The sequence below is a fragment of the Strigops habroptila genome, chromosome 3 (assembly GCF_004027225.2).
Source record: "Strigops habroptila isolate Jane chromosome 3, bStrHab1.2.pri, whole genome shotgun sequence".
Lineage (NCBI taxonomy): Eukaryota > Metazoa > Chordata > Aves > Psittaciformes > Psittacidae > Strigops > Strigops habroptila.
In genome coordinates, this window is record NC_044279.2 from 23,525,225 (window position 1) to 23,541,630 (window position 16,406).

Genomic DNA, 16,406 nt, shown 5'->3' on the forward strand with positions numbered 1-16,406 from the left:
TCCAGTTCAGCAGCTTAAGCACCACCCAACTGCTCACCTGCTCTGTCCCCAGTGGGACAGTGGAGAGAACAGGAAGAACAAAAGTGAGAAAACCTATGGGTCAAGATAGTTTTTATTAGTGAACATGATTTTATATGGCATGAAATATCCCTTTGGTCAGTTTGGGTCAGCTGCCTTTATTATGTCCCCTCCCAACTTGCACATCCCCAAGCTACTGACTGGGAGGGCAGAGTAGGAATGTCTTGATGCTATGGAAGAACTACACAGCAATAACCAAAAGCTGGTGTGTTATCTACGCTTCTAGTCACAAATCCAAACCATTACAAGATCCAAACCAGCACCATACAGGCTGCTATGAACAAAGTGAATCCATCCCAGCCAGACCTAGTTCAATCTTCACCCCTTATTCCATATCATTTATGTCATGCTCAGCTCTTACAGTATCCAATACATCCCCATCAACCACCACCCTCCTTCCTCTCATGTGATAAATATATATATATACATATATATACACACACAAATACCACTCCCTTAGCCTATGGGCCACTCTGTAAAATGTCCATTGGGTTGTTTAATCCATGATTTGGGTTTTATGTGTTATGGTGGTTGCTTAGGACAGGAGATATTGCATATTGTTTTAAATTATTGGCTCAAGTTGGGTCACTGCTGTACTTGCCTGGCTTCTTGCGAGGCTCATTCTTTGTTGGTTCAGGTGGTTCTTGATGTAGTACTTCCTATTAATAAGCAACTCAATCACGCTATTTTCCAACAAGGTTTAATCTCCTTGGAGCATGTACTAGATTTCCCCATTCTTCCACCAGCTATACCCAGGTCTTTGAGGAAAATGCTCTATACTCCTAGCTCCAAAACCCTAGAGGCTGACTTTGGGTGTCTCCAGGTGCTTTCTGCCAGAGGCTCCGTTTGAGGTCGTGATCCCCAGCAGTAACATAGAGAACATTTCTCAAATTTGGTCCTGTCTGGACTGGCTCCTGGGCTTTTGCATGAAATACGTGTTGTTTGATCTGTTCAACAGTTTGTTGTTGCTCAGGGCCTCAGCCAAAACAGTTCTTTTAGGTTACTAAACAGAGAGGACTCACAAGCTGACTGTAACCTGGAATATGCATTCTCCAAAGTCCCATAATGCCTAGGAAAGCTTGGGTTTATTTTTTGCTAACCACTGGGGACATGACTAATATCTTATTGATCATATCTACTAAGGTGTGACAATGTCCATCTCTACCATTTTGTTCCCCATAACTTGATCTTTCATGCAAGTCCTTTGATCTTGCTTTGTTTTATGGCAAAGTCAGCTTTGGAAGGATCCAAAACCTGATTTTCTCTCCTCCTTCTCAAACACTTCCTCTGCTGTATTGCCCCACACAATGATGAGTTTCTGAGCACAAAAGCCCTTCTTCAAGTATGAAAGAGAATTAGTAATCCTCTGCCAGGTTGCAAATACAGCTATCTGGACAAAGTTTCAGCATAAAAGGATCATCCCCACAGGCTTTCTTGAGGTCTGGAAAGATGAACCACAGAAGTCAATTCATCTACCGAGAAAACACACAGGAGTTGTCCACAGTTAACTCAAGACATACAAAAATAAATAAAACATTCCAAGAAGGCTAGGGAGTGAGGGATCAGTACTGACCCAGATCGGCTAACAGTGGCTGGTATGACAAGAAATATTCTTTCTCCATACAAACTTCACCTCTCTTCTATTTTTTTCATTGTTGCAAACACATCCTTATTTTTCAAGCTGAATTTATCAGTTTTTTACCTAATCATTCAGTAATACCTCAAATCATATTAGAACCTCTTTCCTTTTCACATGCAGAGCTGTATGTTTAAGGTCCTTGGAAGCAGCTTTCCATGCTCCTGCTTATACCTGATTCCTGCCTATAAGGAAAGTTTTGTGCCAAATTCCGTGGTCTCGGACCATCTTCAGCCTTCTTCCACTAAACTTATTTCACTACAGAGTTGTTATCTAGCTGAGCATCTATCTGTGGATCCATTCTCAGGTTACCTGTAAAGTTTGACTGCTCCAGAAACATCTCAGCATAATTTTGGAAGGAAACATCTTCCTTTTAACTCTTATTTTTGCCCTGGCCTTCACTGCTAGCTGACTGTAGGTCTCATACCAGGGCCCTGCAGACAGGCTTAAGGATTTCAGTGCCAATTTCTGCAGGCCAATTTCTGATGCCTTGTCAGCAATAATTCACTTGGATTAGTTCTGGAAGTCTCTGTTTTCTGTTTTGTTCTGAAATGTGTATGCTTATCTACACACAGCATTTTGCTATAGCTATGATGGTCTGAGAATGCTAGAAAAACAGCCCTTATGGTCTAGTATCAGCTAGAAAGTATTATCTTTGTCCTTGTAATTGCTAGTTTAAGATGCAAACCATTAATGAAAATATAGGCTAGAAAACTAATCAGAACAGACCCCTTAAGGACCCGATTTGAAATGTCATCTAAATAGGAATGTGAAACATTTGTAACTGCTCTTTAAGAATAACTTTTTTACCCGGTGTACACCAAAACGTAGTTTTCCCTAGAGCATTTCTTCTGTGCTTGCTTCTGAATTCCTCTTAGTTAATATATAAAAAGTGTATTAAAATCAAATAAAATGCATATATTTTATGTCTTTGATCACTAAGCTAGTTGCCTCATAAAAGAAGAAAATTAGATTGAGTTCACATGACATATTGGCCATATTTCATTTCCATGTATGCCTGACCAATTTTCTAGGAACTTGTAATCCTCCACAGTTTTTCACATATATGGCATATCAGAATACATTCAAATATATTCTAAAATAGTTCTCAGATTACTGCATGAATTCTCACCCATGAATTGTGGGTGAATTTCATCTGGAACTGTTGACTCGAATACATATATTAAATCTAAATATTCAGCACTCCCACCAGCACTGTGCCCATAGTGCATTCCCTTTTCCATGTTAAAATTAATTTCATTAGAGAATTGACTGCCATTTACCTTTGTGACGATTCAAACGAAGTGTTGAGTACTCCATCACTATATGCAGTTTTTCTTCCCTTCTGTTTACTAAATCTCTCTATTCTTCTCTGTTTCCTTCTTACTTCTGACATTTTAACAGAAATTTTCTTTGACATCTCCAACTGAAATATATTTCACATCACAATCTTCTTGAATTTATTCATCTGTATTTTTCTTATTCCTTTATAGAAGTCCTCAGGCTCATGCCAATCTTTCCAGATCTCATACAATTCCTTTTTCATTTTTGGATATTTGAAGCTTTCTTGATGCAGGCACAATAGTGTCCCTCTCTCCTCACTGACTCTGAACTTTTAAAATTAGGTTTGTCACTGTATACTTAAAACAGCTCCTTTCAAAAGCTACCAGTTCACTTGAATTTCTTTATCCCTTACGTTTATCTTCCCAGGAGGTCTGTCTCAGCTCCCTAGGTTGTGTCAAAACTGTTTTTCCAATTCTTTCTGTGCAGTAACAAAGGCTGTTATTTCATTATTATTTTCATCCTCAGATTATTTCCCACCTTTGGGTTTTCAATCAATTCCTTCTTGTCAGTTAGGTTTGAAATACTGCTTTCCTGGTAAAACCATAGTCATGACTTCCTGAAACAAAAAATTTGCAACACTGGCAACCTGATCACTTGGTTTGTCTGTAGCCTGACATACGGGATACTTACAATCAAAAAGTTATATGGAGAGTGAAAAATCTACCTTATTACCTGGTCTTTGGGTAATTCTGATAGTAGCTCAAAGACTCCATCTGAATCCTCTTCCAATTTTCTGCTTTATGAGCAGAAACAGTGTGTTCTTCTCCCTTTTGATCTTCACCCACAGATAGTGTACAATCCTCTTTCATATCATTTCCTCTTCTTTATTTAACGCTATTCTGTTGTATTACAAAGACTATACCGAGTTTTCTTTTATTGAAAACAGGAAAACTCAGGCAAACAGATTTATTTATTTTTCACTTTTGTCTCAGGACCTCTCCTACTCTTAGCCTTCCTCAAAGCTTTATAAGATGTACATGCAACACCTTATCTGCACAGGAAGAGAAAATGAACTATATCATGCACTCCCTGCTATACAAGACAGAAAAAAATCCTACTTTTTTTTAATCATGTATTTTGAATTCTAGGCAGATATAATTAACAGAAACACTAAGGCTGGAAAAGACTTCTGTAGGTCATCTAGTCCAAGCTTTTGCTCAAAGCAGAGCAAAGTTTAGAGCTAGGTCACATTGCTCAGGACCTTGTCCTATCAAGTTCTGAATATGGAGATGAAGAATTTTTAATTCTGCTCAGTAAAATGATCTTGCGTATATTTTCACATAATGCCATAACTGTGTTTGAATATATATCTATGTATATTAGATGTTTTAGTTTCCTACTGAAGCCAACAGGGTCTGGGAGAACACCTGAAATATTTGGTTATCCAGTTGTCTAAAACATGCTCTAATTACATAAATTCATTATAAGGAAGGGCAAGCAGAGAAAGTCATGAGAAGGCTGACATCTAGCCTTGGTTTATGATGAACACTTATCTTATCAACCTACTGTTAATAAATTCACTAAAACAATAAAAAGCGAGATTTAATTTTAACTTGGTTTACTGGCCTGCTTTAGCAATGGCTAAAGGTGATAGCTTGGAAAAATATTAATCAGAGTCAGCTATTTAAAGTCAGACCTATTTTTTGGCAGTTTCTGCAGGAAAGTTCATCTACCAGCCATCAACCATGAAGTTTCTTAGCTACCTCCTGGCTTACCGAAGGTTCCTGCTCATTGTCCTCACCCCACTGCTTTTACTTCCACTTCCTCTTATCATCAAAACCAAAGTAAGTGAACCACTTGAGGGGTAATTATTCTGCACCTGTATGTCAAGCCCAAGATTCCCAGATCTTTTCAGAATCATAAAATCACAGAAAGTGCTGGTGTGAAGGGGCCTTGAATAACTTCATGATGTTCACGTTGTGGATTTTCTTTTGTTTGTTTTTTTGTTTGTATTGGGGGGTTGGTTTGTTTGTTTGATTGACTGATTTGTTAACTCAGTGTATTTGCACAGAAATGTAGAGACAACAACAGCTTTAATGTAAGATTCTGTGCTGGTTGCATGAAGTTCTGAATTACATATTGTTTTCTTGTTCAGGAAATTATTTTTTCATTTAATGTCATCTAGACTACCTTGAAAATCCTGTGCTTATTGTCACATTTTGGCCATTTTCAAACAGCTCTTTATGATTGACAACGGAAATGAATTGTCAGGAAGACAGCTGCAATTACATTTTTATTTGATGATGGATTTTGTTACGTTCATCATATATTTTGTTGTCTGAAAGCAAATGACCGGAATCAATGATCTGAGAAATTCTCTCTGGTTCCTAAATAGAGCAAAGATTATGGCAGGACACCTTATTTTTATTTTACTTGAAATAAATACCTCTGGCATTCTGTAACTCTTGTGACAACTCCAGGCTATATAAAAATTTTATTAGTAATTATATTTGGTGCAGCTCTGACGTCAGCAGAATGAAATGTAATTCTATTGTGATGTATTATCACACATGCATTATACATATCATGCGTAACAATGCATGAAAGGCCAGGTCAGAAGTCTTTGCATCACAGATAGATAGTGGTTATAGAGCAATATGCTTCACACAGTCTCACATCCCAGTTTCAATATTTCAGTTTTGTCTCTGAAAGGAAATTCTTCAGAAATTTTTAGTATGACTTTAGTGAGATGAACATTTGGTAGGTGATAAATGACACTATCAAATCATTTAATGTATAACACAAGCTTCCTTCTAAAAAGAAATGCTAGCCTTGATTTGGATTTAATATTGCTGGTTTCCTGTCAGAAGTTCCCAGAGCCATTTCGTTAAGCTATTCCTTTCCCAATACAAACCAACTCTGCTGCTGTTGAGCATTTTCATGCCCTAACCAGTGGCATTAAAAGATTGAAACCATTTTGCTCCATTTTGCTCAAGAGCAGAATTATAATTCAAAACTACACAAAATAAGTTTCTAGGGTTCTAGAAGAAACTAGGCCTTATATTTGGCTGTGGCTGCATTTTATGGGCAGCATTTAAGTAAATTTTTCTGGAGGGAAAAAAGAAAAAAAGAAAAAAGTTCCTGTTTTCAAGGAGTTTAAGTAAAGGACACTCACTAAAATTACAAGTCTTAAAACTGTGTTTCTTCTCAGTCCTTCACAATGTTTCTTTTATTAGGTGATATCCTTGCCTTATTGATGTTGATGACAAAACTTCATTGATTACAGGAGAGGCAAAATTTGACCTATTATTGAATGCAAGTACTCCTAGAGATTTAAAGGTTTGCTTGCAGTTGCAGAATGTTTAATTTATGTTAAGCCATGGTCTGAGAATGCTCCAGAATGACCTCTGTGATTAATCGTGCTTGAAGAAAAGGGCAGCTGACTTTTTCCCCATGTTTCCTAAGTGGTAGAAATTCAGCAATTTTACTATCTGTTAGACACAATTCTTTAAAATTGACTTTTTTTTTTTTCAGACTAAGTTTCATATCTTAGCTGAATTATTGATAGCAGACAAAAAGTACCCAAAATTTAGGCCCCTTGACTTTTATTTGTTCCAGGTGGGGGCAATCTCTTACACAGCTGGACTTTCTACGTTGTGATTTTTTTCCTGGATGATCCACTCATATTTTTGTTGATGCCTCTTGTATTCTAGGAAGCAGAATGTGCATACACGTTGTTTGTAGTTGCTATCTTTTGGCTCACAGAACCTATGCCACTGGCTGTTTCAGCTTTGCTCCCTGCCTTTATGTTCCCATTGTTTGGTATCATGGAATCCAAGCAGGTAATCCTTTTTGACTCTCTGTCATATTATGGATTTCAATGATAAAATCTCCAAAGAGAGAACCACATAATGTTGAAACCTGATAGGCTAATCCATGGATTTGCTGAGTGCCAGTCACCACAACAGGTCTGCCTCAAGACTTGCTCACATGCTTTGTCCTCAGGACTTGCCCACATTTCTTTAATATTTTTTCCTAGATTGTGATTCAGTGGTTCAATGCCAGTCAATGGGAGAATGCTAGATAGATATAAAATGTCCTTAATGTTACAGAAGCGAGATGACACACTAAAGATGCAATGTACAAAATGCTGAGTATCATATTTTCATGTCAAAGAGAGGACACCACGCGTGATCATACTCTATATTTGTTCTTGTATCTGTTGGAGAGATGACTAAATTGATAAAAGTTCGTATGTGAGATGGGCCTGGTGACCTTGAGTTGTCCATATCATAAGCCTTATTTTTATTTTTGTTTTAATGCTATGCCCTTTAGTGCAGCTACTCTTGCATCATTTGGTTAAATGAAATTAACGGTTTCAATGAAATTAATGGTCTAAATTTAAGCCAAAAATGTTTTCCAATATTTATTTCAAAAATATACCCTTACTGATTTTTTTTCTTTCATAAACTGATAATACCAAATGCTAATAGAAAATCACCATTTAGTTAACAAAATGTTTTTTGGTTTTATTTCAGGTGGCATCTGCTTATTTTAAAGACTTTCATCTGCTGCTGATTGGAGTAATTTGTTTGGCAACGTCAATAGAAAAGTGGAATTTGCACAAAAGAATGGCTTTAAGAATGGTGATGCTGGTGGGTGTCAACCCTGCATGGTATGTGCTAAACAATGTCTTGAAGGACAATAATACTTGCGGAAAGCTATGTATTCCAGAAATAATTGCCTACTGATTTTTCTGTGGTAGCAATCCATCCTTTCTTTCTACTCAAAGTAGATATTTGAAAGGATATGATTGATTTGTAGGTGAGACTTTATTATTTTGCTGAAATCCTAATTGAAAGTTCCCTGCAGTGATTTTGTTCATAATAAGGATCCTTCTGAACAAAATACCTGATGACTTTGTGAATAACCTATGGGTCCTTTTTCTTAATGGTTGTTAGTACATTACATATATGGTCCTTGCAACTGAAAATCTGTGCTATGCTTATTATTAATTTGTATTTCAATACTGTTTGCAAAATTCTGGACACTTCCCAAAAATACAACAAGGGTTCAAACACACAGTGAGGGAAAAAAGTCATAAAACTAAACGTGGTGAGGAAGGAAAACCACATTAAGCACAACGTCTGTATTTATGCTTTTTTTCTTTGTCTACTGATGAAGAAAATATCAAAGGAATATGAACTTCCCCAGGTGGATGATAATGAGGGAGATGAAATCACAAACTCTCTACTTACTGTCATATATCTTATGAAATGAAAACTCTTTGCTTGCTCTATAAGCTTGCAGAAGTACTTTAGGCCCACAGATTCATCTATCAGCACATCAGCAAGGCTGCAGATAACATCTGTAGAGCAACTCTGGCTTTCCAGAATACATGATGCTTAATACTCTTCACCAGGAAGCAGACAGTGACAGGAAGTAAAAAGACAGAGAAACTTTTAAAAACCCCAGCTCTAAAAAATGAGAAGCCTCTTAGGTGATCTAACTAGTAACACCTCATGGAAATGCTGTATTATTTCTATTCCTCAGTGATTTGTCTGTCCTAATTTTAAATATAGCATGTATTTTGATTTTTCCTCATCTTTTGATAGCTGGCAGCTTTCTTTTTTGACAAAACGCCCCTTACATTCTTGTAAACTGCCTCCCATTATCTTCAGCTATGTTCTTGAGCTATGCGGTTTTAGTTATTTCAACTTCTCTTTTTTTGATCATTCCTAAATCTTTAACTTTTGGCTGAATTCTTGAAACGGAGAACACAAGTAGATGGCGAGCTGTGCTAAACTGAACACTACTGGGGAACTCGCTGTGAACCCAGAAACCTGCAGCCAGTATTGAATATACCTAGAGCAACTCCACAGAGAGTTTTGTAACCCTCAGGAAGCAGCACCCATCATAACTATCTCAGCTCTATCACTTTTCCTGATCATGACAAAAGGATGATAAGATTATGATAAGATGATGTGTGAAGGAGAGGATCCTCCCACCTCTCAGCATCTGCTGCTCGTTAGCTGTGCCCACTGCAAAGTGATGCATGCTGTTCTCTGTGCAGAGCCTTCCTCCTCTGCTAGCAGGAGTACCCAGGCAGCCTGGCACATTGGAGCCTCTTCCAGCCCAAGGTAGAGATACCACTGTGGGAGGTTTTTGCATTAGACGTCATAGAAGGTGCAGCAGTGGAAGTAGAATAGCAGGAGCTTTCTGGATTCTGCATTCTTCAGGAAAAACTGTCTTGTATCAGAAATAGTGTGGCCAGTAGGATTAGGAAGTGACCATCCCCCTGTACTCAGCACTGGTGACACCGCACCTCAAATATTGGGTTTAATTCTGGGCCCCTCACTACATGAAAGACATTGAGTTGCTGGAGTGTGTCTAAAGGACAAAAAGCTGGTGAAGGGCCTGGAGAACAAGTCCCAGCAGGAGCGGCTGAGGGAACTGGGGTTGTTTAGCCTGGAGGAAAGGAGGCTCAGGGGAGACCTTATCGCTCTCTCCAACTACCTGAAAGGAGATTGTAGTGAGGCGGGTGCCAGTCTCTTCTCCCAAGAAACAAGTTATAGGGCAAGAGGAAACAGCCCCAAGTTGCACCAGGGAAAGGTTTAGATTGGCTTTGGGAAACATTCCTTCACCAAAAGGGTTGTCAAGCATTGGAACAGGCTTCTCAGAGAGGTTGTAAAGTCACCATCCCTGGAGGTATTTAAAAGATGCGTAGATGTGGCAGTTCAGGACATGGTTTAGTGGTGGACAAGGCAGTGCTAGGTTAATGGTTGGACTCAATAATCTTAAAGGTCTTTTCCAACCTAAATGATTCTATGAGTGTATAAGTCTATAAACACCTCCCATCATTTGAGCTATGTAGTCTTGTCTGCAGAGTACGAGGGAAAGGTAAATGCATGTATGCAACATGCAATAGATTGAGTAATAAACATTGAATGTGAATTACATAGCAAAGGGTGACTTGATAGTTGAATGTAAATGAAGTTATCATCCAAGGTGCTATAATAGCAACACAAAGAGAGTAATACAAAAAAACTGGAGCTGAACAGGTGAAGATTTTTTTAGAGCCACTCAGTAGAATACAACACACCATACTAAATTGTCACCTGACCATCAGTCCATCAAATGCTGGAAATTTTTGATGAACAGTTTTGAAACAGGTTAGTAAATTGTCTTCATTTGCTTTGGGTTTAAATCCTCTTGCAAATCGTACTAAAATTATATTTCTCTACAATGTGAATATGCATACTCAATGTGCTTAGCCTGACCAGTATTTTCTGCATAAAAATCTATGCTAAGAACAAAAATCTTCCCCAACGTCCATCTGAGGACCTAATCAAAAACTGCATAAAGTTAATGGGTTTTATACTACCATTGACAATTTTTGTTGCATCAGGTCCACCACTGGCAGGTCTGCAGATCATTTCATCATTGTGCAATTAAAAGTGCACAGAGAAAAGACAAGATTCTCCTACTGAGAAATAATCAAGTTTGAAATGTTGCTATTAGCTGAAACAGAAGTCTATGAGAGGCATTTTGACTGGTATTTTTATGTCATTAAATATTGTTTATATTATTTTTGTATACAATCTTTTATTCACATGCTGGGTACTACTCCTTACAGTTTTTGTGAAGCTTTTGATCAAGGCTAGGCAAAGAGCTTTGCAAATTACTCGAATGACTTCTCTGAAAATGCTGCAACATCGCAGTCCCTCCACTCACAGTTTTTGTCTCAGTGTTGTGATCCATAGCAGGTGTTTAATGACGCTGCCAACACCTTGGGACAAGAAGTCAAGAAGACTACTCTCATTTACAACTGCAGGAGATGCATTAAAAATGACAATGTGGCCCATATTCTAAGTTTACTCTCTAACTTCACCAGATATGACATGGAATATTTGATTTTTTTAGTGTAAACCTAGAGTGTCTCCAGTCACTGATGCAATTCAGTACATTGCATCAGTACAATCAGGAACTGGAGAGATACAATTCCTGTTTGCAGTAAACTTAGCAAATGATGTGCCAAGACCAGACTAAGATATTGTAATGACCTTCATTTTTTTCATTTAGTATCAAATATTTATGTTTATTGAAGCAAAAATAATCCCTACACCTGTCATGACACTCTGATTCAGAACTAAGTTAAGTACCACTTCCTGAGTTGTTAATATTTCTTCCGACAACAGCTGAACTGGTATCTAGAGGGCTTACAGCCTAAGTGATAAGTCCAGGGTTTTGACTTAGCTTGTACAATAGGGGGTTAATAGCATTAGCAGTACAGCCATTATAAATTTCTTTTGAACTTATGACATGCATGGTGTTCTTTCTTCTCTTCTTTATTCTGTAAATTTTATTCTTTCTCTGTCAATTTATAATATATTTGATTCTTCAAATCTAAAATACAGTCATTTCAGTGTCTTTGATCATTATTGTAATTCATAATCTTCCTTAGAGGTTTATTACAAGCTTTAAATTTTCGGTGTTTCTATTGAAAAATCTTTCCATTTGTGTTAAATAGAGTGGTGATAGGAGGTGTTGCTGTAGTAGCCACAGACTCTTCTCTCCTGTTCCAGGCTTGTGCTGGGTTTCATGGTTAGCTGTGCTTTCTTGTCAATGTGGCTCAGCAACACCTCTGCTGCTGCCATGGTGATGCCAATTGTAGAGGCTGTAGCTCAGCAGATCATCAAAGCTGAAACAGAAGCTGATGCGCTGGAGATGTCTTGCTGTAACGGCTCCATCAACCCAACACTGGAGCTGGACGGTAGGCACGCAGTGCAGCTTTTGTCTTTGCCCACCCTCTTTCTGCAGTGGAATAAACACCACATAAAATACAGTTGAATGGCTAGGGCAATATTAGCATCATTACATGCTCCATTGTAAGACCTCTTGGATCACTGTGTGTGAGGTCTCCTGTGTTCATAAAGATTAATTAAAACTGAATAGGTGCAGAATATGGCAGTTATGTGAGAGGAGAGAAGAAGAGAGGGGGCCGGCTTGTTCAGCCTAGTGAAATGTTCAAAAAGAAAAATGATAACAAGCTATAAATACACTGGGGGTTAAACATTAGCAAGCAAAAAGCGGTCTTTAAGCTCTACAGTAATGTGGGGAAAATAGATGAATCTAAACTGGTTACATACATAGTTGGATTGCAAATTAGAAAGATTTCCCCTCGTTAGAAGATTCAGCCCCTGGGGAATAGGAGTCATGAAGGAGTAGGGCACAACTCAGCTGTTTTTAAGATTGGCTCTTGTAAATTTATTCATAGGATGATGTGAAGTTATTGCCTGAAATGGAACATGCTGATGGAGCCTTTCCAGTTTTGCTCGCTTAAATACTTACCTGTCTTTGCATCAATGTCTTACAGAAAATATAGGAGAATGTGAACGCAGTGACTGTAAAGAGAAAGAAAAACAAGTTAATGGGTAATAGTTATTCATTTACTAAAATCTAGTGTAAGAAATAATCTAAATAGAATATCTGTTTTTAAAATACATGCCTTTGTTTTTCCAGATATGACAATGACGTGGCTAGTACTGTGTGCACAATTGAAAAGGAATATGAAAAAGAAAAGGAACAGGTACTTAAGGTGTCTTTATATTATGCAGCTCATGCATGTAACTTAGTTTTAATCTAAATCTCACTTCTATATAGCACCCAACATGGCACAGCTAGCAATGAAGCTAGTTTCATGTGAATAACAGATATATGTGTAGATACGCATACAGTGTGCTTATGTACTTATTTCATTAGTGGTTTTATGCTCCCAGTGTATTTTACACAAGTTAAACCAACCTCACCAGAGTACAAACTCTATATATCAGGATATATAAAGGAAATTCTTGTGTAAAGACTGAGACAGCTCAGGAAAAGGACTTCAGGATTTGATTCTCTCCCCTCTTCCTTTGCATGAACAGTTGTAGTACCACTGTAACAGCAAACCAAACCACACTGCATACAGGTCTACTGCCAGCAAATTGTCTCACTCTTCTGGGACATCCCTGAATCCTATTTTTGTGCTTGATGATGAGCCCTTCTTATATATTAATTGGTGTATATTCTTTCTAAGCAGAACCTACCACCTGCTGAAACAGGGAGAAAAAGCAAAGAGGACAAATACAATGGGATTTTCAAAGTGATGTGCTTATGTGTTGCTTATTCTGCTACCATTGGAGGGCTGACCACAATCACAGGAACATCAACTAATCTGATTTTTGCTGAGCACTTCAATACGTAAGAGACTATATTAAATTATTTGTATTCTTCTTAATCTAAAATTTTAACTGTTGTCTCATGAGCTCTCACATGGCTCCCCTACAATGCATTAGAAACCTTACCTGTTGATTTGACATTATTTGATTCTACTACTTTTTGTTATTTTTTGTTAAAGACATAAAATGAAACTGCACGGTTGTATTTGCCTTATGGTAGGAAAGGCTATAAGTGATCACCCACCACATGCAACAAGATGACCATTCTTTGATTAACTAGTGCTTTATTCTTTGAATAGCTGCATGGAAAAAGATGACCTTCTTTGAGAAGGAAGACACTACTTAGCACAAATAAGGCAGACACTATCTGACCTTAAAGGACTGTTATTCATTTCCAAATACAGAAAAAGCTAAGTTTGGGTCTGCTTAGCAAAGAGCATCAGGAGACTTTCAGGAGGCTATGCTTAGTGCATTGTTCAAATGAGGAATTAAGGTCTGCTAGTGAAAGAAAAAGGAAAAAATTAAAATCAGTCTGAAACTCTGCATTCAGTGGAACACTTGGTTTTGAGGTTATTAAAAACATTCTTCAATATTCCTTTTCTTTTCTAAGTAGAACTACTGTGGAAAGAAAATTGGTAGATTTCATTCCAAAGCATTTGAAAAACCAGTAGTTCTTGCTGAACTTTCTTTTCTTCTGCAAACTACTCATTGCCAAACCACTCTAATTTCAAAACAGAACAAAATAAAGCACAATTCTTTTATTACCCTCTTCCTGCTATTCTGCATTGCACATGGCAAAAAGGTGAAAGACCAGTTATTGACAGGTTTTCTTCCAGCCTGTGTTCCATAAATGGATGAAACTTGGCTTCAGCAGGCTGCTAAACAGAACTGAAGTGGTACATTTCGTAAATCAGTCTTTGCTAAGAGAATAGCGACAATAGAAACAGTATGGAAATTATAAGAGTGCCTGTTACTGGGTCCAAAGAACTACACAGGGCAGACTATGGCATTGTAAGTCCTTCAGACTTAAACTTTTAGACACATAAACTTTTCTGGTTCAAGCAGGCTTCATACTCAGGAGCCTAGAAGAATCCAAGACTGATTACTAGGGATAAGAACTGTTCTTGTTCACTTCCCTGAAGTTATAGGAAACTTGAAGAAAACTGGCTTGCAGGTGGTTTTCAGTTTGTCTTAGCTGTTAACAATCTCTTCAAGAATGCATAAGCAGATTGCTGTTCTCTCCCTGCCTCTTGACCCTCTGCTTGTAGCATGTGCTGTACATGAGCACTGCATGTGTAATCTAGTTTTATACCCTACTAGGATTTTGTTTAATCTTTCCACAAACACTGAGACTAATCCTTAATTTAAGATGAATCTACCACCTAACTGTGCAAATATTTTTATCTTTAACTATCTTGCTTTCCTTCTCCTTAGAGGCCTCATTTGTACTTATGCCCTCTCTGAAGTGGGAATTGACCTATTAGCATGACTTGGACAGACTTGCAGTCTACTTTCATGTATCATAAGCACTGAAGCAGAATAATTCAGCAGAAGAGCTGCACATACAGCATTTTTCTGGGTTTCCCACTCTCAGTGACAAAACACTTAAAATGGCACTATAAAACAGCATATTCCTCATATCTTCTTAATTTCAATATTAAATACATTGGAATTAACATTTACTGTTCTCTACTTCCCTCTTTTTCATTTGTCTCATGAAGAGGAAAACAGTATATCTGTTGCTGGGAGTCCCCAGCCTGCTGTTTAGTTAGGACATGTAATTATGCTGTGATCCATAGGGCAAAAGCAAACAGTGGAAATGTTGATGCAGTGTTAAGCATCCCTGCCAGTGAGACCAACTTCCATAAGGGCTCCTGTTCAAGAAAGAATTGTTACTGATCCTCTCGGGCTCACTCTTAATTGTATGCAAAGAGGCACTACAATATAGTGTCTAGAATATCTAACCGGAAAAAAAAAAAAAAAAGAAAAAAAGAAAACCAGAAAAGTATTGGCTAACACACCAAGTTGTGTAACCAGCTAGTAGGCTAAACATTAGTCTGCTCATCGCTGTCCGCAGGATACCCAGAAGCCTTTCCTGGTTAGGGAGGCATCAGTTAAGGATGTGATGAGTTGGTCCTCATTGCCCCCTGGAACAGATCCTTGGTGATGCTGGGTCCCTTTCTTCTGACTCCATATGTTTTTCCTTTAATATTTTAACCCTTTCTGTATTTGTGTTTTTCCTCTTGAATCCTTCAGGCTGCTGCAGATCCCCATATCTGTTCTCTTACATTTGCAGTTTCACCTATCTAATCTTACCTAGCTCTGCTGTAGAGTCTTTCTCACAGCTCTTTCCCACAAGAAGCAGTTTTTTCAAGCACTGCAAGCCAAGGTTCACAGCTAGGCCATAACAGCAGGACTATGGATCCTGGGAACCTGGGCAGCTGCATGCCAGCATGAGGGGAAGGCTGTGGAGAGATTAGAGAGATAAAGGGTTACCTGACAACACTGTGTCAAGGAGAAAACACTCCTGTGCTTGAGGAAGAGTAAATCCTATGATGAAACCTTTGGTTCTCCAGTCTGGCTCACTGACAGGTTACCCAGTTTTCCTATTCTGGTAACTGACTTTGACCTTCCAACATGAAGCACAAAACTTTGCCAGCATCAAATTATTTTCAACCTAAGCAATTTTACAGAAGTCATAAAAGGAATTATCTTATCTGGATTTGTTCTATGAACCAAATTTGTTGACATTCGTAGTGTTAGCTTGGAAAGAGTTTATTGTTATTGCACTGAATCACTGTAAAGTGAGGATTATTGAAATCAATCATGCCTTTTCATTTTCCAAAGGAAATAGGTTTAGAAAACAAATAGTTCAGTGTGTCCTGCCCATCCTTGCCTCATGCAAGACCTGTAATAGACAATTCAACAATAGCATATAGTCCAAACAGGACTGTATAGTGGATAATTTTTAAAATAATTTAAATGGATCATCCAGTCACCTGAGGAGTATTTATTCTGAAGATGAAGAATACCTAACTTTAATATTAAAATTACCAGAAACACTTACATATGTATTCAGCCCTGCACAAACTTACTGTGAAACCTGACCACAAAAGATTAACATTTTATAATGAAATCGACTCTTTAGTACAAAATTTTCAAGAGCTTGTTTTATTGTTCAGTAAGAA

General features: G+C 37.9%; 1 protein-coding gene across 1 annotated transcript in view; it reads left to right on the top strand.

Moving 5' to 3' along the window:
- Nucleotides 1-4,719: 4,719 nt before the first annotated feature.
- Nucleotides 4,720-16,406, top strand: part of SLC13A1 (solute carrier family 13 member 1) — a 33,659-nt gene continuing 21,972 nt past the window's right edge. Inside the window, exons 1-7 of the mRNA XM_030480575.1 lie at nucleotides 4,720-4,842; nucleotides 6,712-6,840; nucleotides 7,537-7,673; nucleotides 11,584-11,771; nucleotides 12,375-12,432; nucleotides 12,521-12,587; nucleotides 13,077-13,240. Coding sequence (XP_030336435.1) covers nucleotides 4,744-4,842; nucleotides 6,712-6,840; nucleotides 7,537-7,673; nucleotides 11,584-11,771; nucleotides 12,375-12,432; nucleotides 12,521-12,587; nucleotides 13,077-13,240 — 842 coding nt within the window. The 5' untranslated portion in view covers nucleotides 4,720-4,743. The remainder of the gene's footprint in view (nucleotides 4,843-6,711; nucleotides 6,841-7,536; nucleotides 7,674-11,583; nucleotides 11,772-12,374; nucleotides 12,433-12,520; nucleotides 12,588-13,076; nucleotides 13,241-16,406) is intronic.